Raw genomic sequence first — 24,024 nt, forward strand, 5'->3', positions numbered from 1 at the left:
AAATACAAAAAAATCAGCTGGGCATGGTGGCGCGTGCCTGTAGTCCCAGCTACTCAGGAGGCTGAGGCAGGAGAATTGCCTGAACCCAGGAAGCGGAGGTTGCGGTGAGCCGAGATCGCACCATTGCACTCCAGCCTGGGTAACAAGAGCGAAACTCCGTCTCAAAAAAAAAAAAAAAAGAAAGAAAACAATAACAAAAAAATTAAATGGGGAGCCAGGCATGGTAGTTGACACCTATAATATTAGCCCTTTGGGAGGCTGGTGGTGCAAGCAGATCCCTTGAATCCAGGAGTTTGAGACAAACCTGGGCAATGTGGCAAAACCCCATCTCTACAAAATTATGAAAATTAGCCAGGTGTAGTGACATGCACTTGTAGTCCCAGCTACTCGGGAGGCTGAGGTGGGAGGATCATTTGAGCCTGGGAAGTCAAGGCCGCAGTGAGCCATGAGTGTGCAACTATACTCCAACGTGGACAACAGAACAAGACCCTGTCTCAAGATAAATAAATAAATAAATGCAAAAAATAATTTAAAACATACCCCTAAGATATTTTCAACAGAATTAGCTTGAGTCCAGAGGTTGATGCAAGGTGATAGCACTAAAAGAGATTAAGATATGGCTACTCTTGCAGACTTGATCCTCTGAAGGATCAGATGTCACCTGGAAGAATCACGAAGTCCTCATGCCTAAGTCTCTACATGGTTAATTTCCATTCCTACCCCGCCACCCTAAGACAGATCTTGATCAACACCTAGGCTAAGAAAGCCGAGAAAACAAGGGCATGGCCTTCCTGCCAAGATGTGTCAGATGAAGATCTAAGGCCTAAGATTATCTCAAGCCTTCCTTCATTACCTATGGTAATGAAGTTTTACTCTAATATATTCACTGGTATATGTCCTCTTGTATATGCAAATATTATATATAATTGCCAGGCCATTTGCTGCTTCTAAAAGGCTCAAAACTGGGAACAGAGACTTATAAGTACTGAAATACAATTTTAAACTACTTTTTAAAAATATCATTGGTACTTATCAAATTGGCAAATACTAATCAAAATAAAACCTAATATTGGTAGGGTTTTCAGGAAGCCAGCATATTACTGGTGGCACAATAAACCGATTCAAGTTTTCTAAAGAATAATCTGGCAATGTGTAACAGGTGTTATAAAGTTGTTCACACTCTTTCAACCAGTAATCTCACTTTTGAATGTACACTCAAGGAAGCAATCCAAGAAAGGGAAAAAACAATTTGTTCAAGGACATATTCAGATATGCTACATATGTTGCATAACACTGCCTGCTACTCACTAAACAAAGGAGGTCTGGTTGAGCAACCTAGGGTAGACCAATATGATAGAACATCACACTTACTGAAACAATTAAGCAGGTGCCTTATGTGATACAGAAAAACGTACCTTAAAAAATGTTTCCTAAAAAACAGAAAGCAAAAACAAATATTTACATATAAAGGTATAGTTCTGCCAAGCCCAGTGGCTAATGCCTGTAATCTCAACATTTTGGGAGGCTGAGGCAGGCAGATCACTTGAGGCCAGGAGTCTGAGACCAGCCTGGCCAACATGGCGAAACCCTGTCTCTACTAAAAATACAAAAATTAGCTGGACACGGCAGCACATTCCTGTAGTCCCAGGTACTTGGGAGGCTGAAGTGAGAGGATGGTGTGAGCCTAAGGTGGAGGTTGCAGTGAGCCATGATTGCACCATGGCACTCCAGCCTGAGCAACACAGCAAGACTCTGTCTCAAAAAAAAAAAAAAAAAAAAAAAAAAAACAATTTATAATTACATATTTGCAATTCTGAAAACCCAAACCCAAAGTTTTTATAAGAGAGTATCAACACTTAATTAGAAGCAAAACTTAATCTGAACTGACATGAGGCTACTCATGGTCTCTATTTAACTCACTTATCCATATATTTTGCTGCAGAAATGTTAATGTATTTGATTATAGGGTATCTGGGACTCTACTAGGGATGTCAGAAAATACAGGTGTCTGTACCACGTTACTTTTCTTCTTCTTCAAACCCTATGTATTTCAGTAGGGAACAGGTTACTTTTTTACAATTCAAAAAATCCGGGCTGGGCACAGTGGCTCAGGACCTTGTAATGTCACCACTTTAGGAAGCTGAGGTGGGCAGATTGCTTGACCCCAGGACCTAACCTGAGCAACAAGGCAAAACCTCGTCTCTACGAAAAATAAAAACATTAGCTAAGCGTCATGGCATAGCCCTGTAGTCCTAGCTACTTGGGAGGTTGAGGTGGGAGGATCACTTAAGCCCAGGAGGTCAAGGCTACAGTGAGCTGTGATCCCACCACTGTACTGCAGCTTGGGTGACAGAATGAGACCCTATCTCAAAAAAAGAAAAAAAAACTACATACACACACACACACACACACACACACACACACAGAGAGAGAGAGAGAGAGAGAGAGAGAGACAGAGAGACACAGACAGAGAGAGTATGCCCAAGAGTTTCAGATAAACGATTACTATACTGATAGACTATCTACACTGATGACATCTATACATATATAATATATATGTGTATATATATGTGTGTATATATATATACACATATATATGTGTATATGTGTGTGTGTGTATATATATATATATATATCAATACATGTATCAGTTGTAAATTAAAGTAAAAGTGTTAAAGTTTGGTGTTCCCTGGCTTTGTTGATAAAACTGCTTAAGGAGAGTGTATTCTTTAAGGAAGGCTAACCTCCTTATAATGCTTCATCTGCAGAGGTGAGTAAAAAAAGGCAACTGTAGGCTGGGCATGGTGGCTCACGGCAGTAATGCCAGCACTTTGGGAGGCTGAGGTAGGCAGATCCCAAGGTCAAGAGATGGAGACCATCCTGGCTAACATAACGAAACCCCATCTGTACAAAAATACAAAAATCAGCTGGGCATGGTGGTGTACACCTGTAGTCCCAGCTACTCAACAGGCTGGAGTAGGAGAATCACTTGAACCCAGAAGGCAGAGGTTGCAGTGAACCAAGGTCTCACCACAGCACTCCAGCCTGGTGACAGAGCAAGACTCCATCAAAAAAAAAAAAAAAAAAAAAAAAGGGAACTGTAGATAAACCAAATCCAAATCTCCAAATAATTACAGATTCAAAACCAATAAAACAACATGTATTATAATTTATTTTTATTTAGATTGAAGTAAATATCTGTAGACAATTTCACAACATTTCTGCAGACAGTTTGGGCTTCAGATCTATTGAGCATCATTTACAGACAAAAATATATTGAAAGAAGTGATAAACTCATGTTTTATAAAGAATCTTCAAGGTGATCCATAAATAGACTAATCTAAAGTTTAAATCATTTAAAAGCATTACTTTAAATGTGTTAGTTTAAATTCACATTTGAAATATAATCCTTTATTTCCTAGAAAAAAAAAAAAAACTCTTTTTCTTTTTTCTTTTTGAGACAGGGTCTTGCTCTGTTGCCCAGGCTGGCGGGTAGTGGAACAATCTCGGCTCACTGCAGCCTTGACCTCCAGGGCTCAGGTGATCCTCCCACCCCAGCCTCTTGAGTAGCTGGGACTATAGGTGCATGCCACCATGCCCAGCTAATTTTTGTATTTTTCATAGAGATAGAGTTTTCACCATGTTGCCCTGGCTGCTCTAGAACTTCTGGCCTCAAGAGATTCACCCACCTTGGCCTCTCAAAGTAATGGGATTACAGGCATGAGCCACCCTGACTAGCCTTAACCATTTTTAATGCAGGTAAAAACCCGCCAAGATTCTGGCCAGCAACAAAATGTGGAAAAACATACCCTATTTGCCCTCCCTCTTCATATAAAATAGGATTTTTCGATTAAAAATTACTTAGCCAAACATGGTGGCTCATGCCTAAAATCCCAGCACTCTGGGAGGCCAAGGCAGAAGGATTGCTTGAGCCCAGGAGTTCAAGACCAGCCTGGGCAACATGGTGAGACCCTATCTTGACCAAAAAAAAACTTTAAAAATTAGCCAGGTATGGTGGCACACGCCTGTGGTCCCAGCTCTTGGGAGGCTGAGACAAGAGAATCTCTTGAGCCCAGGAGGTCAAGGCTGCAGTGAACTGTGTTCACACCCCTATGCTTCAGCCTGGGCAGCAGAGCAGGACCCTGTCTCAAAAATAAATAAATAAATACAAATTATTTATCAACTCTGGATTTAATGTTTCCTATATAATTATGCATAAAAAATACAAGTATAAGTCTATTATCTCCTCTGACCCTTCTTTATGCCTTACCAGCAACCCTTGCCTCCCCAAAAAAATCAACAAGAACTTAAAACGTAGTCACTGGCTGAGGCTTAGGTGCTATTACTGCATGATAGAGCTCTTAACAGTTGTGTATCTGAATCTTTGTTTTAAACCAACATCAAAATATGGCCAAAGGATCTGATCTTATTAAAAATCAGGTCCGGCTGGGCGCAGTTGCTCATGCCTGTAATCCCAGCACTTTGGGAGGTCAAGGCAAGCAGATCACAAGGTCAGGAGTTCAAGACCAGCCTGGCCAATATGGTGAAACCCTGTCTCTACTAATAATACAAAAATTAACCAGGTATGGGGGCATACACCTGTAGTCCCAGATACTCTGGAGGCTGAGGCACAAAAATTGCTTGAACCCAGGCGGTGGAGGTTGCAGTGAGCTGAGATCACGCCACTGCACTCCAGCCTACGCAACAGAGCAAGACTCCTTCTCAATAAAAAATTAAAATTAAAATTAAAAAAATAAAAGTAAAGCTTGACAAAATTTTGTCTGATGGGTAAATATAGAATATGATGTTATCTTCTGAATATTCAGGATACTAACTCACAATGAAAGGCAAACTACACTTGGATGTGTGCATCAAAATTCTGAAGGACCATGAAGACTTTTTATGTTTATCAAGAGGGGATAAAGGGAGTTACAGACACTGGTTTTGGGGCTGGGTACAATGCTCAAGCCTTTGGGAGCCTGGGGTTGGTGGATCACTTGAGCTCAGGCATTGAAAACCAGCTGGGGCAACATAGGGAGACCCCCACCTCCACAATAAAAATTTTTTAATTAGTCAGGTGCGGTGGTATGTGCCTATATTCCCAGCTACTCAGGAGGCTGGGGCAGGAGGATCCCTTGAGCCAGAGGTTGAGCCATGATCACATCACTGACTGTGCTCCAGTCTGAGCAACAGAGCAAGACCCTGTGAAAAGAGAGGAGGGGAGGGTAGAGAAAGAGAGGAGAGGGGACAGGAGGGGGAAAGCAAGGAAAAAGAAACACTGCTTTGATCTATATACAGTATTTCTAATCTGTATTTCATACTTATGCCCATAATTAAAACAGTGAAATGAAAAAAGACTTCTTACTTGGGAATAAGGCAAGCCATTTCTTCATTGACTTTTTAAAGCTCCTATACGAAAGGTGAAGAATTACTTTTGCTGTTAAAGAAGGCACTTCAGCAAAGAGGTATGATCATACACATTTGGCACGTACATTTGAAAGCACTGCTTTCCTCCATTTCTCCAGCCACTGACAGGCTCTCTCTCTTATGTGGTGGGTCTGCACAGTTCCCAGGTGTTCTGGAGTTTCCTGTTCTGAATCTATGCCAATAAAAACATCCACAGTCCCAGTGTGGGTGGCACCAGGCTAGTCAGGTGCTCAGAACTGTGGTGAGCTGACTGTTCAAGTTATGTTTGGGGTTTAGCTTGTTTTTGTTAAGGTTTGCTTGTTTAATTTGAAAAAAAAGATCAGATTTCTAGCTAAGTGGTGATAACTGGAATTCTTTTCCAAAAATGACATCACAGGATTTCTGATGACTTGAGTAGGAGACACTATTGAGAGTATATTCTAGAGAACATGCAAGTAAATATGCAGTAAACAGTTTCAGGTTGGGAACAAGGGTAGGATTCTACTTTCAGGACAACTTTGACATAAGTTCAATTTTTTTCTAGCCAAAAAGCAGTTCTTAAGTTCAACTTAATTAAAGTAAATACTGATATCATCTAGCCCAATCCTAAATGTGCAAGTTGCAACTTCCTTATCTATAAATGGAGGTAATGACATGCCACAAGGCCAGTCTAAAAAATAAAGTAATGGCCGGGCGTGGTGGCTCAAGCCTGTAATCCCAGCACTTTGGGAGGCCGAGGCGGGTGGATCACGAGGTCAAGAGATTGAGACCATCCTGGTCAACATGGTGAAACCCCGTCTCTACTAAAACTACAAAAAATTAGCTGGGCATGGTGGCACGTGCCTGTAATCCCAGCTACTCAGGAGGCTGAGGCAGGAGAATTGCCTGAACCCAGGAGGCGGAGGTTGCGGTGAGCCGAGATCGCGCCATTGCACTCCAGCCTGGGTAACAAGAGCGAAACTCCGTCTCAAAAATAAAATAAAATAAAATAAAATAAAATAAAATAAATAAATAAATAAATAAAGTAATGTACCTGAAAGCCTTTTCTTTATGATAATGGAATGTATTATTCCATTTTCATACTGCTATGAAGAAATATCCAAGGCTGGGTAATCTATAAAGAAAAGAGGTTTAATGGATTCACTGTTCAACAAGGCTAGGGAGGCCTCACAATCATGGCGGAAGGTAAAGGAGGAGCAAAGGCATGTCTTACATGGTGGCAGGCAAGACAACATGTGCAGGGAACTGCTCTTTATAAACCATCAGGTCTCATGAGACTTAATTCACTATCACAAGAACAGCATAGGAAAACCTGCTTTCATGATTCAATTACCTCCCACCGGGTCTCTCTCATGACAAGTGGGGATTATGGGAGCTATAATTCAAGAGGACATTTGGGTGCGAACACAGCCAAACCATATCAGGGAATATAAAAATCACCACTTTAACAAATACAGATCATCTTTAAAATACCTTTCACAGAATGCTTTATTAAAATAGGTTGAAATTAAGTTCTCTGTCTACCATTTTAAGCATAATTTGTAACTTATTTGAATTGATTCTCAAAACTCCAAAATGTAGCTACCCTCAATATTCCAAGTGCATCAAATACGTAACAATTGGATAAAATCACTGTTTGCATCTCAGGGTTGTGACATAAGAATAAAAGGGCCAACCATTTCATCAGAATCCTACAAGGACCAACCATCACACGAAGAGAGGAGTGGTACACACAGAGGCATAGAGGCAAAAAGCAGCAAGACAAATTTGGGCCAGTGTAACACTTACAAGTTGATTAGAACACAAACACCAATAAGGGGAGAGAGGCAGGGGCAAGGCTAGAGGGCCAGACAAGGGCTAGAGCTTGCAGGCCTTCGGAGTAGGGAGTTTGATGTTTTCCTAGAAGTAATGAGTGTCACTGGGCATTTAAACAGAAAAAGCATATGGTTCAATCTTCTAGAAAAATCACTCAGATGTACAACTGAGGACAAGCCATCCTGTTAAGGGATTATGACAATAATTGTGGCCAATAGTAATGAAGGTGGCCAGGCACAGTAGCTCATGCCTGTAGTCCCAACACTTACAGAGGCTGAGGCAGAAGACTCACTTGAAGCCAGGAGTTCAAGACAAGCCTGAGCCAAATAGCAAGATGCCATCTCCACACACACACACAAGTTTAAATTAGGTGGGCGTGGTGGCATGTGCCTGGTGTTCCAGATACTCAAGAAGCTGAGATAGGAGGATTGCTTGAGCCCAGAAGTTTGAGGCTGCAGTGAACTATGATCATGCCACTGTGCTCTAGCCTGGGGAACACAGTGAGACCCTATCTCAAAAAATGAAATAAAAAGTAAATGAAGGCATGAATTAAGACACAGCAGAGAAAGAAAAGGGAGACTGATTTATGAGACATTAAGGAGATAAACACAAAAGAACTCTGATTTAGCAAAACAGGTAAGGAATGAGGAGAAATAAGAAGTTAAGATAAATTCCAGGTTTCTGACTTAAACAACCAGACGTATCATGCCCTGAGAAATAAGAAGGAGAAATATGAATTCAGAAGAGTGTCGACAAGTGGGCTATCATTTTTGGTATTAGGGGAAGGTAGTAGGGAGTGGCTGAAAAATGAGTTCATGTTAGTTTAGTATGATGTACCTGTGTACTCGAATGGAACTGTCCAGAAATAGTAAATAAGGGTGGTGAACACAGAGATGAGATCTGGAAATAACAGCCCCAAGACAGTGGATGGAAGAGGACAGGAAAAGTGAAGTAAGTACATGGCCAGGGACTGAGCCTCAAGGAACCGCAACAAAAAAGATATAGCAAATCACATCAAGAGCAAAGAACAGTTTATTCTAAAAGACACCTCAAAATCTCATCTGAAAAAATGTGTTATGGTTTTTGTTTTGGCTAATTGGGTTCTTTCAGCAGTTAATTTTATTGATAAAATTCAATGGAAAAACACCACAGGAATCTCACATTGTTGTATTTAATTAGAATTCACTATATACACTATTCAGTCTTGCACTGAATTAAGAAACATTCTGGAAATGAAGTAGGAAATGCCCACCCCATACTCACTATTATTCTGAAATCCCAGAAGCATTTTTATAATCTTCTCACTTATTTTAACAGGTAGTTTAGATTGGTTTATTGTCGTGAGTTCTCTTAGCTTTTCTGTCTCTCTTCAGTATAAATGACAATCAGGTATTTTTCTTATAGTGAAAGATGTATAGGATCACGAACCAGATTATTCGTTCACTGTAAGCAGCTCAACAAAGCACTATTACTAAAAACTTTTCTAAGATAAAGAAATGGCTAGTTATGCAGGCTGCATTTCCTACCAAACAAAACAAAATTGCTTTAGTATAAAGGCAAAACACAGCAGTTAACTTCTGAACTGCAGCCAAAATTTCCTATAATCTAGGTGTTGCATACAACTGTATGACACAGATAACAGTATAACTGTAAACATGAAAACTTGGTGTGAGAGGAACAAATTCTGAGGAAGCACTAGCTGACTTGAAGTTTCAGAGGGGCTAGCAAGATATAAGGAGAGGTACTGCAAGATTCATCCATCCCTAAATGCCACTGAAAATCCTATTTTGTGACTGTAATCGTCTAAAAGGAAATCTGTCTCCATACAAGGAGTGTAGAGTTGCATTAAAGATTATAGCCAAAGAGCCTCCCTTTCAGGACCTTTATGATAATCTACTTTTAAACTACTGAATTTTTAATGTTTTGAATTACACTTTTTTTTTTTTTAAACAAAGTTTCTCTCTTGTTGCCCAGGCTGGAGTGCAATGGCACAATCTCAAAGCAAAACAAATAAATAAACAAAAAACCCTAGGCTCTTCATTAGTTCCATGGGTTTTCCAGTATCTAGCAGAGTTAAAACAAAGTTGCACTTTTTTTTTTTTTTTTTTTTTTTTTTTAAAGATAGAGTTTTGCTTTTGCCCGTGCTGGAGTGCAGTGGCGGGATCTCAGTTCACTGCAACCTCTGCCTCCCAGGTTCAAGTGATTCTTCTGCCTCAGCCTCCCTAGTACCTGGGATTACAGGCACACCCAACCACACCCAGCTAATTTTTTGTATTTTTAGTAGAAACAAGGTTTCACCACGCTGGCCAGGCTGGTCTCAAACTCCTGAACCTCAGGTGATTCACCTGCCTCAGCATCTCAAAGTGCCAAAATTGACTTTCTAAGGAAAAAAACAGTGTTCCACTTAACTGCATTTTTTTAATTCTTCCCCAAAGTGTCTGATTCCTCTCTACCTAGGCAAGAAGCATGCACATGTGAACAGGTAAAAATTCCACTAAAAAGAGACAACTTGGCCGGGTGCAGTGGCTCACGCCTGTAATCCCAACACTTTGGGAGGCCGAAGCGGGTGGATCATGAGGTGAGGAGTTCGAGACCAGACTGGCCAACATGGTAAAACCCCATCTCTACTAAAAATATAAATATTAGCCAGGTGTGGTGGTGGGCACCTGTAGTCCCAGCTCCTCAGGAGGCTGAGGCAGAAGAATCACTTGAACCCAGGAGGCAGAGGTTGCAATGAGCTGAGATCACACCACGGCACTCCAGCCTGGGCAACACAGAGAGACTCCATCTCAAAAAAAGAGACAACTCAAGCTCAGCTTGCTCCCTCAGACACAGCAGGATGTGTAAGGCACTCCTCTAAGTGCCATGTCATCGGCAGCTGGGCACCATAATGGGGCTGTGATGCCATCAGCATTTTTCATTGGTTCTACTGCCCAACTTGGAGTCGGCTTACTTCCCCTTTCCAAAGTCTTAATTTCACCAAGTGAGATTTATAACCATAGAGAAAGAGGCGCCAAATGCCTTCCCCACCCCCATCATCTGTTGAAATGACCTTAGAATTTCAGCCTTTTAGAATAACATTGAGTCCTGTTATATTGCAAATCCTTCAGGGAAATATTCTATTACTTCTGATCTGTTATTAATTTGTATCCCACAACAGGTCCTAAGCTACTTGGAAACAGTAGTTTTTTCTCTCAGTCATTATCTCCAGTGCCTAGCACAGAGCCCAAAACAGAGCGTGTTAGATAACTTGGTAAACATTTATAGAAAGAGAATTAACAGTAAGATGTGTAAACTCACTTATACCTTAGTGTGAATGAACTTCTTCAGGACCTTTCCTGAGAAATTGTGGGTCGATTACCCATTGTGTAGGAAGAGTTAACAGAGCCCTGAGAACTAAGCCTAAGACTCTCCTCCTCAGTTCTGCCTAGAAACATTGTCCTGCTGTGGCTCAATCTAAAAGAGCATGATTCTTCAGAGGAAATCCCAGACTTTTGCTTGAATGGCATAGGGCAGTATCTTGTTCCTCTGCAGAAGTCTCTCCACACTTTAGAAATATAGTTTGAGACATTAATAATTTTCAATTGTTTATTCACCACAAAGTGAGACCAGGAAACAGGGACCCTAATCTTTCAGACTTCTTTCTAATCCCAGAATGTGTGGTAGAGCACTCAACCAATCACCAACACTTAAATTAATCAACAACATAAAGAACATCGTATTTGCAGAATGTTATCTAGTCAATGCAATATGATGAATGATTAAAACCCAGCTCCTGGTGCTCGCTTCAGCAGCACTTTGAATGACAATTTACTAAAATTGGAATGACACAGAGAAGATTAGCATGACCCCTGCACAAGGATGACATGCAAATTCACGAAGTATTCTATACTTTAAATAAATAATAAAAATAAAAATCCCAGCTCTTGCAGTCAGATAAGCCTGGGGTTGAATTCTGGCTCCATTTCTTACTTAAACTCTGTAAGCCCTGAGTTCCCATATCTGAACAGAAAGATATTAATAAAGTCTATCAGAGAATTACAGTGAGATTTAAACAGGAATGTATCTAAAATGTTTACCCATAGGGAAGTACACAAGAAATGTGCACCATCATTTGGAGACCTAGATTCCATTCCACCACCACCTCTCTGTATAAGGGCTAATCACTTGCCATAAAAAAGCGAATGCAAACAAGGAGCCAGAACTAACTGTACTCTAACACCAGGATTATCAATCATAAGGTAAAAGGAAATAGACCAAAACTTTGAAAAATAAAAGCCTTAAACAAATTCCAGATATTTTTTGGCATGTATTTGAAGCTTGCATATTCTTGATCACAGATGACTCAGCATTCGACTATCAAAATGGAAAAGCCTGAACAATTAAACTTCAAAGCAGATATTCTCAAATAACAGTGCCTGTGGTAGATGAGGGACTTTATGAAACACCTATGTGTGTATCTGTGCACTGAGGGAAAGTGAAAGGGGTGGGGACAGGGGAAGGGAGGGAGATCTCAACAATAAGTGGCTTAAAGACTATCTTATAACCATATTTTCCACCATTAAGTTTAAATCTGTTTTCTTCCTCAGCCCTTAACATCTATCAGTCATAAACATATTACCTAGCACCCGAGTAATGGCCATTGTTCAATCTAGATGCTGTGTTACACAGGGCCATTACCAAGTGCATAGGGTCCTTTTGTGGGAATCAGACAAAGGGCACCCAGAACCCAGGCTGGTTTTCAGTCCCCACTTATCCCTGAGTTGGGCACCCTTGTGCAATGGCACAACCATATATAGATATACAGCAGTCAGGCAGAGAAGCACAAAGATCTCCACACGTTTAACTAGCATACCTGTAAAATTGTTTATATGATACACACCCACACATACACAAACATGACTGAAAGAGTTGTCAAAGACTGAACTGAGTAAAAAGAAGATATTAATCAAAACAGAAAACACAAAGTTTCAAAGAGCACAAAAGAAAAATGAGGCCCTTCCCTCACTTTCAGCTACCCACTACTGGGATATTGTAGCCAATTGGAACTCTGGGGACAAGTAGTAAGTAGAGGCTTTGACACTGCAAAATTCTGATCCCTGACAAAGCTATGATCTCTCTCCAGCAACTTCTCTCTCTCTCAAAAAAAAAAAAAAAAAAAAAAACCACAGACACCAAAGGATCTACTTACCTGAATTTGCAAAAACAATGATAAACAAAAGACTGCTGTTGTCTCGACTGCATTAAAAATCTGTAATCCCAGGAAGGAATTATGCTAAATGTTGGAACTAGTCTTTAAATGTTAACTCTGTCAATTCTGCCTCCTTTTGGGGGCTTTTCCCTCTCAGACTCCCAATATTTACATAGAAAAGACACCAAACTATGTTTGTTTTTTATTATATATGCATATCTCCCCTGCTATACTTCACATTGATTACCTTCCTTAAAACATAAGGACATGCTATTATATTTTTAACACTTTTTGTACCTAGCCCATTGACCTGCATACCACAGCAGTTTCAATAGCTATTTAAAGAACAGAAATTCCAGGTTAAATATGGTACCATATTCACATGCACAAAGAGACAGTGTACAATATTCATTGCAGCATTGTTTAGAATGAATTTGGAAGCAATCTAAATGTCCATCAAAGGGAGAATACATAGAGTATAATATAGTCAGACAATGCAAACCATATAAGTTAAAATGGAAAGAATTTGAGTTATCAGTTCAAACTGAGGTATTATGTGGATAAGTCACAAATGTGATGTGGAATGGAAGAAAAGTAAGTTGTAGAATGATATAAATAGTATAATAGTATTTACATAAGGTTTTAAAACTCTCAACACAGCCCAGCATTACCTTTGTTTTAGAATTTATTACAGTCTTGCCCATTCCGTGTATGCATACTAAAGACCTAAAGAATATTCACTCTAAAAATAATAGAAAATCAAGGTTTAAAAAAAAAGACTATTAATCATATCAAGTTACCCCAAATGACAGGGAGGGGGTCTGATTTAGTAATGGAAATCAGACTTAGCCCTTGAAGTCAGTTGATACATGTTTTGTTGCCATTCTGCTACCCACCAAGACACTTTTACTGAAAGCTACAGTTTTCTCACCTGAATGGGATTGACAGCACTCACCTTGCAGGATAAAGTGAAATAATTTATGTTAAAGTGTCATGCAGGTCTTAGACTTGTTTTTGCCTAGTCAGCCAAAAAGTCATAATAATGCTCTACAGGGAGAAAATACTGAATCTGCACTTTTTATATCTAATTTACTATACGGTTAAAAAAAAATGTCAAAAAACACAAGAGGAAGAGGGAAGAGGCAACCCCTCACCTTCCTCTTCCTAGTCCCTAATCCGGCTGCCTCCCATGCTTTCTACATTTAGCACAGAGGGCAAAAGGGGGGCGGCGGGAAGGCACGGAACCGTGACTCTTCCAGGGCCCCCTTCGGAACTCCAGTGACCTTCGTACAAATCTCTTTCATTTCGCCAAACTCCACCCCCAGCCCCGCCAACATACTCACACCCCTCTGCGGCCCAGTAGGCAGATGTACAACTACACAAATGGCATAGTCACGAAAGAGACCACAAAAACGACACTGCGATGTCTGGGGTTGAAGGTTCTGGGGTTCTGTTTGTTTTTATACATTAAAGGGAAGGGCTCCTGTGGGTTGTTAGTGTCTACTCTGAAGAGGGGAAAGGAGGACGATCTTGGCACGTTAAGTTCTGCCACCTGCTTGCAAACACAGATCTGCAGCTGGATTCCACATAAAGACAGGCACCCCGAAGTCCCAGAAACTGCAAGCTCTGTCAGCAACCTGACAGACCCCCCGCTCGCACCCTATGGCACGGGGACCCACCGACACGCGTACTCAGGGGCGGCACAGTTCACACCTCACACGCGGAATGCGCTCTGGGGCCCCATGCGGGTCCCCCAGGCTGGCCTCGGCGGGCGCCGCGCCTCACCTGTCTTAAAGACCATCTTATCATCATCTTTGGAGCCGAAGGTCTTCAGCATGGACACGAAGAGCACCCCGCAAGCGTTCTGGATGCCGAACACCGACCCGTTGCACCACATGGCCGCCAGCATCACCAGCCAGCCCCAGCCGCCCTCTGGGGGCTCGGGGGGCTCACGGGGCTGCGCGTCCGCCGGTCCCGCCAACTCCACCTCCACCTTCTCGACAGCCGCCTCCGGGCTGTCCGAGGTTCCCGGGCCGGGCGGCGGCGCAGCTCCCGTGGGCGCGGGGCCGAGCGGCTGCGCCTCGCCGGTGCCCCGCGCGGAGTCGGGCTCCTCCTGGGAGAGCACCATGGCCCGAGGCGGCCCCCTCAGGTGCTGGAGGAGCGCTTATGGACGCAAGTTACCCGCGGGTTCCCGCGGAGCTGCGGGGCTCCGGGCGGTCTAACGAGGCCGAGGCGAGGACGGCAGAGCCCCAGGCGGGCGGGCGGCCGGGCGGGCAGCGCGCAGGCGGCCGCGAGGACAGCTGGCGCGCGCGAGCACCTCAGGGATCGGCACCGAATCCTCTCGGTGACAGCCCCGCACCCCCAACTGAGCCCAATGCCAGCCGCGGGTTCTTAAAAGCACCCACAGCCTCGCCGGCTGGGGGCGTGGCCGGGAGAGGGATGTGCCCCCACGGACTCCCGATGATTGGGCCTCGGAGAGCGGAGGCGGGGCGCCTCGCGGCGCGCGGCCCCAGGTGCCGGCTGCAGACGCTGTCTGCGCGCGCGTCTGCGACGGGGCCTTCTCCTGCTTAGAGAGGGGCACAGATGTGTGGGTCACCCCGCCTCAAAGCATGAGCAGAAGGGGTGCGTCGCCTAGGTGCGGGCGCGGTGGGCCTTCAGGAGAGCCACACCGGATCTTAAGCCTCAACTCACCCACATAGCGTCACAGTCACCCTAACATTGTCTCGATTTTGTGTTTGTTTTACGTCTTGGCATTCACCTCTCAGTACTAATTATAATATGTAAGATTCGTTATGCCACCTGCCTGCCTAAAAAAGAAGTCTGAAGGATCAAAGGCCTTATTTTATTACTTCAGTTCCATTCTCCTGCATTCGTATACAATTTCCTTATGAATATTTGGCCCACCGAAGATGCTTATTTTCAGTCTTCGCTGCAATTTCAAAGTCTTCAACCAACAAACATTTCTAACAGACAACTAGAAAGCATTACTTTTCAACTACAACACAGTCGTTTTCACTTTAAACAAAAACTAAACCTGTATTCAACTCCTCTGTCTCCGTGAAGTATGGGGTGCCACCTGATGTAAAAGAAAGGAAGAGTAACCCACTATGCAATATTGAGGACGCTTCTTAATTTCTGTTATTCGGATTCTTCACTTCAATCAAAGTCAAAATATGCTAGTTATCTGATGTGCCCACCACTGTGATAGAGTACACAGACGAGTGCAATTGATCATATTTCTGCGTCTATCAGTTCATAAACTGATAGGAAAAACAGAGTCCTGGGAGAGACTAGGAGGCTCGGATGATGTGTTTTAATACATGCACAAAAGAGAGAGTGAAGTAGTCCCTTAAATTCTCTCCAAAACTGATTCATACGTACGACTTCAGTAGGTGAAGACGGAAAAAGAGCATTCCAGGTAGAGAAAATAGCATAAACTAAGGAAAGCAAGGCGTGCTTGCTTGCGGGAGGCAGAGCATAGCTCAAGGGCAATATGCCTTAGAAATGAGGGTAAAATAGTAAACTAAGGAATAGGCACAGGTGCACAAAAATGAATGTATGAAGATGTTACCCTAGTAATGTTGGAAATAAGGAAAATTTGGAAGTATAATGTACCCTGGTAGAGGGCTGATTAAATACATACTTTATAACCTCTGAAAGTTATGAAAATCATCTCTATTTATTGACTTTGAAAGCTGTCCACAACATATTATTGAGCAAAGAAAGCACATCGAATATATATTTACGCACGTGCACACACACATATGTAGGAATTATCCATGAGGCAATACTGATGTAAGTAAATGATTAATAAATAATGAGAGAATATACAAATCTCTCCTGCAGGAAATGTAAATACTTTATGTAAATAATCCTCCCTCATGGAAGTGAAGTACAATGGTTCACTCCATAAGTGTGGGTATGCAAAGTAAATTTCTTCCAAAGAGCACAGCATGAAAATGGGAGTGGGGGGAAGGAGTAACTTTAGGGTACAAAAAATGGCATACAGTACCTCAACCAGTTGATAATGTATCCCTGATACGATGTGATGAAAATGGTACTTTACCTCTATAGTCTTCCTGCCAAAACCCATAATCCCTGGCTAACCATCAGAAAAACATTAGACAAATCCCAATTAAGGGCAGTCAATGAAATACCTGTTTAAGTGCTTTTCATTTTTATAAACGTCATCAAAAACAAGGAAGTCTGAGAAATTGTCACAGTCAAGAAGAGCCTAAGAGGGCTGGGTGCCGTGGCTCAGCCTATAATCCCAGCACTTTGGGAGGCTGAGGCAGGTGGGTCACTTGAGGTCAGGAGTTTGAGACCAGCCTGGCTGATATGGCAAAACCCCATCTCTACGAAAAATACAAAAATTAGCCAGGCATAGTGGCATGGGCCTGTAATCCCAGCTACTCAAGTGGCTGAGGCAGGAGAATTGCTTGAACCCAGAAGACAGAGTTTGCAATAAGCAACCTCTCACTTTGAGAGGTCTCATTGCTGAGACCAGCAACCAGGCTGGTCTCGAACTCCTAGCCTCAAGCAACATTAAGACTCCATCTCTTTAAAAAATCTTTACTTCTAACCACCAATAAGCTATTGAATGAAGCAGAGTTTTAGGTGTCCAGGAAAACTACCTTCTATTTCGATGTCCATACCAATCAATAACTCACACTGTGTTATTGGATTGACTTCACCTTCTCCATCTGAAAATATGAACCTATTTACTTATAACTACATCATAGTGATGGTATGTTTATAATGAATTCCTATTTATTAAGATTAAATGAAAAGATTTATAAAATTTTAAAAAGTATAATTGTTCATTAGGTCTAAATGCCTTCAGTACTTTATGTAGGCCTTTTCATCTGTAGTTTATGTTAAACTTATTTATTAAATAAAATAATCTACTTGATTCCTTATTATATATATATATATATTTTTTTTTTAGATGGAGTCTTACTCTGTTGCCCAGGCTGGAGTGTAATGGCGAGATCTCCGCTCACTGCAACTTTTGCCTCCCTGGTTCAGCGATTCTCCTGCCTCAGCCTCCTGAGTAGCTGGAACCACAGATGCCTGTCACCACGCCTGGCTAATTTTTGTATTTTTAGTAGAGTCAGGGTGTCACCATGTTGGCCAGGCTGGTCTAGATCTCTTGACCTCATGATCTAACCGCCTCAGCCTCCCAAAGTGCTGGGATTAAAGGCGTGAGCAACTGCGCCCAGTCCCCTTATTCTATTTTAAAAGACCAACATTTCCTATTTAGGACAGTCTTATTTATTTATATTTTATTTTATTTTTCAGATGGAGTCTCACTCTGCTGCCCAGGCTGGAGTGCAGTGGCACAATCTCAGCTCACTGCAACCTCTACCTCCTAGGTTCAAGTGATTCTCCTGCCTTGGCCTCCCAGGTAGCTGGGATTCTAGGCAAGCACCACCAAGCCAGGCTAATTTTTGTACTTTTAGTAGAGACAGGGTTTCAGCATGTTGGCCAGGCTGCTCTTGAACTCCTGACCTCAGGTGATCCACCCGTCTTGGCCTCCCAAAGTGCTGGGATTACCGATATGAACTACTGCACCTGGCCTGCTCATTACTAAATGCTAAAATGCTGAATTACTTTAAGTTGAATTACTAAATACTAAAATGCTGAAATATGTGGTTATGGATTTCCATTTTTACTATATGTAAATCCAATACATGCATGGTACAGGCTGCTGTACTACAATTTTAATTAATGTTTTCTCTAGTGCCCAAGAGTAGCTTTGTATTGCCTTAGTGGCTATGAACAAAATTTAAAGCATAATTTTTCCATGTCTCTACTCTCCAAATCATAAAACAGAAATAGTACTATACTATAGTGGTGATTATTTGGCAGGAAGCTGGAGTACTACTGAACTGCTATAATATAAAATTTTAGGCCAGGTGTGGTGACTCACACCTATAATCCCAACACTTTGGGAGGCCAAGGCATGGGGATGACCTGAGGTCAGGAGTTGGAGATCAGCCTGAACAACATGGTGAAACTCCATTTCTATTGAAAATACAAAAATTGCCCTGGCCTGGTGGCAGGTGCCTGTAATCCCAGCTATTCAGGAGGCTGAGGCAGGAGGATCGCTTGAACTTGGGAGGCAGAGGTTGCAGTGAGCCAAGATTGTGCCACTGCACTCCAGCCTGGGTGACAGAGCAAGACTCCATCTCCAAAAATTTAATTTAATTTAATTTAATTTTAAAACACACAGAGATATACACATGACCTAGAAACCTTATTGTGAATGCCTTGGTTAAAAATATGCCAAAGAGATTATTCAACATTGGCTTGTACAAGTGATAAATTACAAATTTGGTGGGGAAAAAAAGTACTTTATTTCTTTTATTTTTTTTTTCTTTGAGATGGAGTCTTGCTCTGTCACCCAGGCTGGCAGTGGCACGATCTTGGCTCACTGCAACCTCCGCCTCCCAAGTTCAAGTGATTCTCCTGCCTCAGCCTCCTAAGTAGCTGGGATTACAGGTACATGCCACCATGCCCAGCTATTTTTTGTATTTTCAGTACAGATGAGTTTTCATCATGTTGGCCAAGCTGATCTTGAACTCCTGATCTCAAGTGCTTCGCCCACCTCAGCCTCCCACAGTGCTGGGAGTACAGGTGTAAGCCACTGCACCGGGCCAAAAAATGCACTTTAAAAATGAGACTGAATTAACTCTCTCATCTCCACTTTTTTACCTCTCTTTCGGAAGTCTCCTCAATCTGATCCTCCTCTGGCATTACTCCTAATCCTCCCAAAACCAAACTAAAACCTGGGACCCCTTCCTGATCTACGTCTCTCCTGGTTCCCTTGAGTACACTCTGGTCAACTCCAGGTCCAGAAGGTCTTTTGACTGGTTCCCTATTTTCCGTCCTTGCTGCTGTTTCTTTGATGATTCCTTACCATTTTCAAAGACCATCATAATGACCCACTAACTGGTCTTGCTGCCAGCAAATTCTGCCTGCACCAATTCATCCTCTACCCTATACCTGCCTAAACTGTTCTCCAGCCTTAAGCCTGCTCCTCATTTCAGCAACAAGTACAAACACCTCTATTCCTCCCTGCAGGTCCTGCTTCTGAAATGACCTTCTCTCCCCTTTTCTGAATGATGAAATCTCACTCAATCTTCAAGGCTCAACTCTAAAATGGAATTCATTTCTCTGAAGCCTTTATTGATCCTTTCTCTAGGCTTCCATATTTTATTTATAGCATTTTTTATGGTCAGTAGAATGTTTTTCAATCTCCTTGGCTAGTGTAGGAATTTTCAGACAGGTCAGATGGTCTTTCACAAATCTCTGAACCACAGCACCAAGTAGTGTAAGTGCACAACAAATATTTGTTGAAACAACTTGAATAGAATTCAAAAATAATTTAAAGAACCACGAAGTGTGAAATTGAGGAGATCCCATATTTTCAGATGAAAACTTTTCGATATTTTTAAATCAGGTGTTTCTTTTTTAGTCATAAAAGCAACACAGGGCCGGGCAAGGTGGCTCATGCTTATAATCCCAGCACTTTGGGAGGCCGGGATGGGCAGATTATTTGAGGTCAGGAGTTTTCGAGCAGCCTGGCCAACATGGTGAAACCCCATCTCTACTAAAAATATAAAAAATTAGCTGGGCATGGTGGTGCATGCTTGTAATCCCAGCTAGTTGGAAGGCTGAGGCAGGAGAATCCTTGAACCCAGAGGTGGAGGTCGCAGTGAGCTAAGATTGCACCATTGCACTCCAGTCTGGGCAACAATAGTGAAACACTGTCTTAAAAAAAAATGGCTGGGCACAGTGGCTCATGCCTGTAATTCCAGCACTTTGGGAGGCCCAGGTGGGTGGATCACCTGAGGTCAGGAGTTCAAGACCAGCCTGACCACCATAGAGACACCCCATTTCTACTAAAAATACAAAATTAGCCGGATGCGGTGACACATGCCTGTAGTCTCAGCTATCTTGGCTGAGTGAGGAGAATCACTTGAACCCAGGAGGCGGAGGTTGTGGTGAGCCAATATTGTGCCATTGCACTCCAGCCAGGGCAACAAGAGCAAAACTCCGTCTCCAAAAAAAGTTAGTTAGACATGGTGGTGCACGCCTGTAGTCCCAGATACTCAGGAGGCTAAGGCAGGAGAATTGCTTGAACACAAGAGGCAGAGCCTGCAGTAAGCCAAGATTGCACCATTGCACACCAGCCTGGGCAACAAGAGCAAAACTCTATCTCAAAAAAAAAAAGGAATACAGGCCAGGCATAGTGGCTCACACCTATAATCCTAGCACTTTGGGAGGCCAAGGCCAACGTGGGAGGATTACTTGATTCCAGGAGTTCTAGGCCAACCTAGGCAACATGGTAAAACCCTATCTCTACAGACAAAAAAAAAAAAAGTAATACATACTTGTTACATACAACAAATAGCATAAAAACATTAAAGTTTAAATTTTTTTTATTATAGTGGAGGCATGGTGGCTCACACCTGTAATCCCAGCACTTTGAGAGCCCAAGGCAGGCAGATAACTTGAAGCCAGGAGTTTGAGGCCAGCCTGGCCAACATGTTGAAACCCTATCTCTACAAAAAATACAAAACTTAGCTGGGTGTAGTGGCTCACGCTTGTAATCCCAACTACATAGGAGGATGAGGCACAGAATTGCTTGAACCCAGGGGGCAGCAGTTGCAATGAGCCAAGAGGGTGCCACTGTACTCCACCCTGGGTGACAGAGTGAGACTCTGTCAAAATTCATATGTTGAAGCCCTAATCCACAGTACCTCAGAATGTGACTGTACTTGGAGGTAGTGCCTTCAAGGAGATAATTAAATTAAAATGGAGTCATTAAGGTGGACCCTAATCCAACATGACTGGAGTCCACATCAGAAGAGGAGATTGGAACATAGAGAGTGACCAGGAAAGGCCATGTGAGAACACAGGAAGGGAGAAGACAGCCATCTGCAAGCCAAGGAGGATGGCCTCCAGAGAAAGCAAACTGCTGCTGATACCTTGATCTTGGACTTCTAGACTCCAGAAGTATGAAAAAATACCTTTCTGTTGTTTGAGCCTGGCATGGTGCCACATGCCTGTAGTCCCAGCTACTTGGGAGGCTGAGGCAGGATGATCACTTGAGCCCAGGAGTTTGAGGCTGTAGTGAGCTATGATCACAGATTTGATCATACTGTGATCACACTGCACTGCAGTCTGGGCAACATTTTGAGACCCCCATCTCTAAAAAAACAAACGACTTCTGTTGTTTGAGCTACTAGGTCTGTGGTGTTTCATTTTGGCAGCCCTATCAAACTAATACAGCATTTAAAAAATTAGCTGGACATTGTGGTACATGCCTGTAACCCCAGCTACTTGGGAGCCAGAGGCAAGAGAATCACTTGAGCCTAGGAGGTTGAGGCTGCAATGAACGATGATCATGCCACTGTACTCCAGCCTGGGTGACAGAGTGAGACCCTGTCTCTTAAAAAGTTAAAACTAACACAGTACACATAATAGAGCACAATTTTGTATTGTTTCCCCATGTTATGAAATATTCTTCAAAAGCAGGATGCAAATGGCTATAAAGCATTCCACTGTGGAAATGGACCATAATTTATTTAGTCACATCCCTATCATTGCACACATAGGTTATTTCAGGTTTTCCACTATAAAAAATAATACTGCAATAAACATCTTAACACACAAATCTTTGTGTCTCTAGTAAGTTCTTAGAATAAAGTTATAGATGTGAGATTAGTGGTGAAAAGCAATATTTTAAGGCACGTAATACATTGTTAAATTTTAAAGAACTTTATCAATTTACACTACCACAAGTACTGTATCAAAATGCCCATGTTAGTGGACTCCAGAAATTTTTTTTTTTTTTTTTGAGACAGAGTCTCACTGTATTGCTCAGGCTGGAGCGTAGTGGTGCGGTCTCAACTCACCACAACCTCTGCCCCTGGGCTCAAGCCTCCCCAGTAGCTGGGACCACAGGTGCACACCACCATGCTTGGCTTTTTTTTTTTTTTTTTTTTTTTTTTTTTTTTAGTAGAGACAAGGTCTCACCATGTTGCCCAGGCTGGTCTTGAACTCCTGAGCTCAAGTGATCTGCCCATCTCGGCCTCCCAAAGTGCTGGGATCACAGGCATCAGCCACTGCACCCAGCAGGAAATCTTGAATAATATAATTATTTTTAAATCTTTACCAGTTTAGGATTAAGCTGAAATTTCATCATTAGCTTCTTTTTCAAATCTTTGGTTATCAGTAAGAAAGATCATATCTATTGACTATCTGTATTTTCTTTTTTATAATTGTTTCCTGGTAGTCATTCCTCAGAGAAATTGGCTTTTACTTAGTGATATTTATTAATATTTCTCCCTGTAGATCTCATGCATTTCTTGTTAGGATTATCTCAGGCATTTCATTTTCATGCTACCAATGCTGTTGCCACTGCTTTTGGGAATTAATTTTTTTCCATAAGAACATCTAACTGGTTATTGCTAATGCATTAAAAAGCAATTACGTTTTTATATATTTATCTGATCCCACTACTGTAGTGTAATATATTTTCGAGAAATCTGAAGAAATTTAAATATAGTGCTTCAATTATCATTAAATGGTAACTTTTCTTTTAGTCTGGCATTTGGCAGTAAAGCCAGCTCTACTAGGTTAAAATAACACAGCCTTAAAAAATTTTTTTTCTGGGAGCTAAGCTATGAGGATGCAAAGGCATAAGAATGATAGAATGGACTTGGGGGACTCTGGTGAAAGGGTGGGAGTAGGGTGAGGGATAAAAGACTACCCACTGGGTACAGTATACACTCCTTGAGTACACTGCACCAAAACCTCAGAAATCACCACTAAAGAACTCATCCACGTAACCAAAAACTGCATGTTCCCCAAAAACTATGGAAATAAAAAAAATTTATTTTTTTCTCATTTTACAGTTGACGTTACATCTAAATTCTACATCTTAAATAAATACACTTTTTAAATTTAAATTTGTATGCAGCTCCAAATACCTAACATAGTTTATATTTTTAATGGAAAATAACTTCACCATTGCATTTTTTTTTAAGGCAATGACTTCTGTCCTCAAACATTTTGGTTTTTATCTCAAGCGTGTTCAAAAGCAAAACACTGTGCATCAGTTTTTATGCTGTTAACTGTTCCATCAGATTTCTCCTGCCTTGTGCTGGGGTATGTCTGTAAGACAGAGCAGAGACCAGCCCAAGGCTCCCAAGATACCCCTCAGGCCCCCAAGACACTCAGGGTGTGATGTGGGCCCAGAATCTGCTCTTCAGCTCTTTGTGTTCCAGCATCCAATTATCTCCCCTCACCAGAGCCATGTAGCTTCTAGAGAATGATTTAGTAAAAGCAAATTTACAGTAAAATGAATTGAGAACCTGCAATATTGTTTTTAAATGTAATTTCATGTACTGTCAGGCCAACTTGAGTATTCTTATGGGTTGCACAGTGCCTTATTTTCCCAGGGGAAAACTCTATGTCAAAACCTATTACTATAAAAAGGCTCTTAGGGGATTCAGAACCACGTTTAAAAGATTTAATAATATTTAGAGAAAATGTCATCAAGTTATGCTATCCTGATGTCTCCCCAAGTCCACTATAGA

At 41.9% G+C, this 24,024-nt stretch overlaps 1 protein-coding gene and 1 non-coding gene across 2 annotated transcripts in view; one reads left to right on the forward strand and one right to left on the reverse strand.

Moving 5' to 3' along the window:
- SLC16A10 (solute carrier family 16 member 10) overlaps positions 1-14,809 on the reverse strand; it is a 154,074-nt gene extending 139,265 nt beyond the window's left edge. The window contains exon 1 of the mRNA XM_032275023.1: positions 14,198-14,809. Coding sequence (XP_032130914.1) covers positions 14,198-14,540 — 343 coding nt within the window. The 5' untranslated portion in view covers positions 14,541-14,809. The remainder of the gene's footprint in view (positions 1-14,197) is intronic.
- On the forward strand, positions 11,013-11,117 carry LOC116549790. The gene has a single exon (XR_004268071.1). It is a non-coding gene; the product is annotated as a U6 spliceosomal RNA (small nuclear RNA).
- Positions 14,810-24,024: the final 9,215 nt, after the last annotated feature.

This window comes from Sapajus apella, unplaced genomic scaffold (assembly GCF_009761245.1).
Source record: "Sapajus apella isolate SASKATOON/1434 unplaced genomic scaffold, GSC_monkey_1.0 scaffold6, whole genome shotgun sequence".
NCBI classification, from domain to species: Eukaryota; Metazoa; Chordata; class Mammalia; order Primates; family Cebidae; genus Sapajus; species Sapajus apella.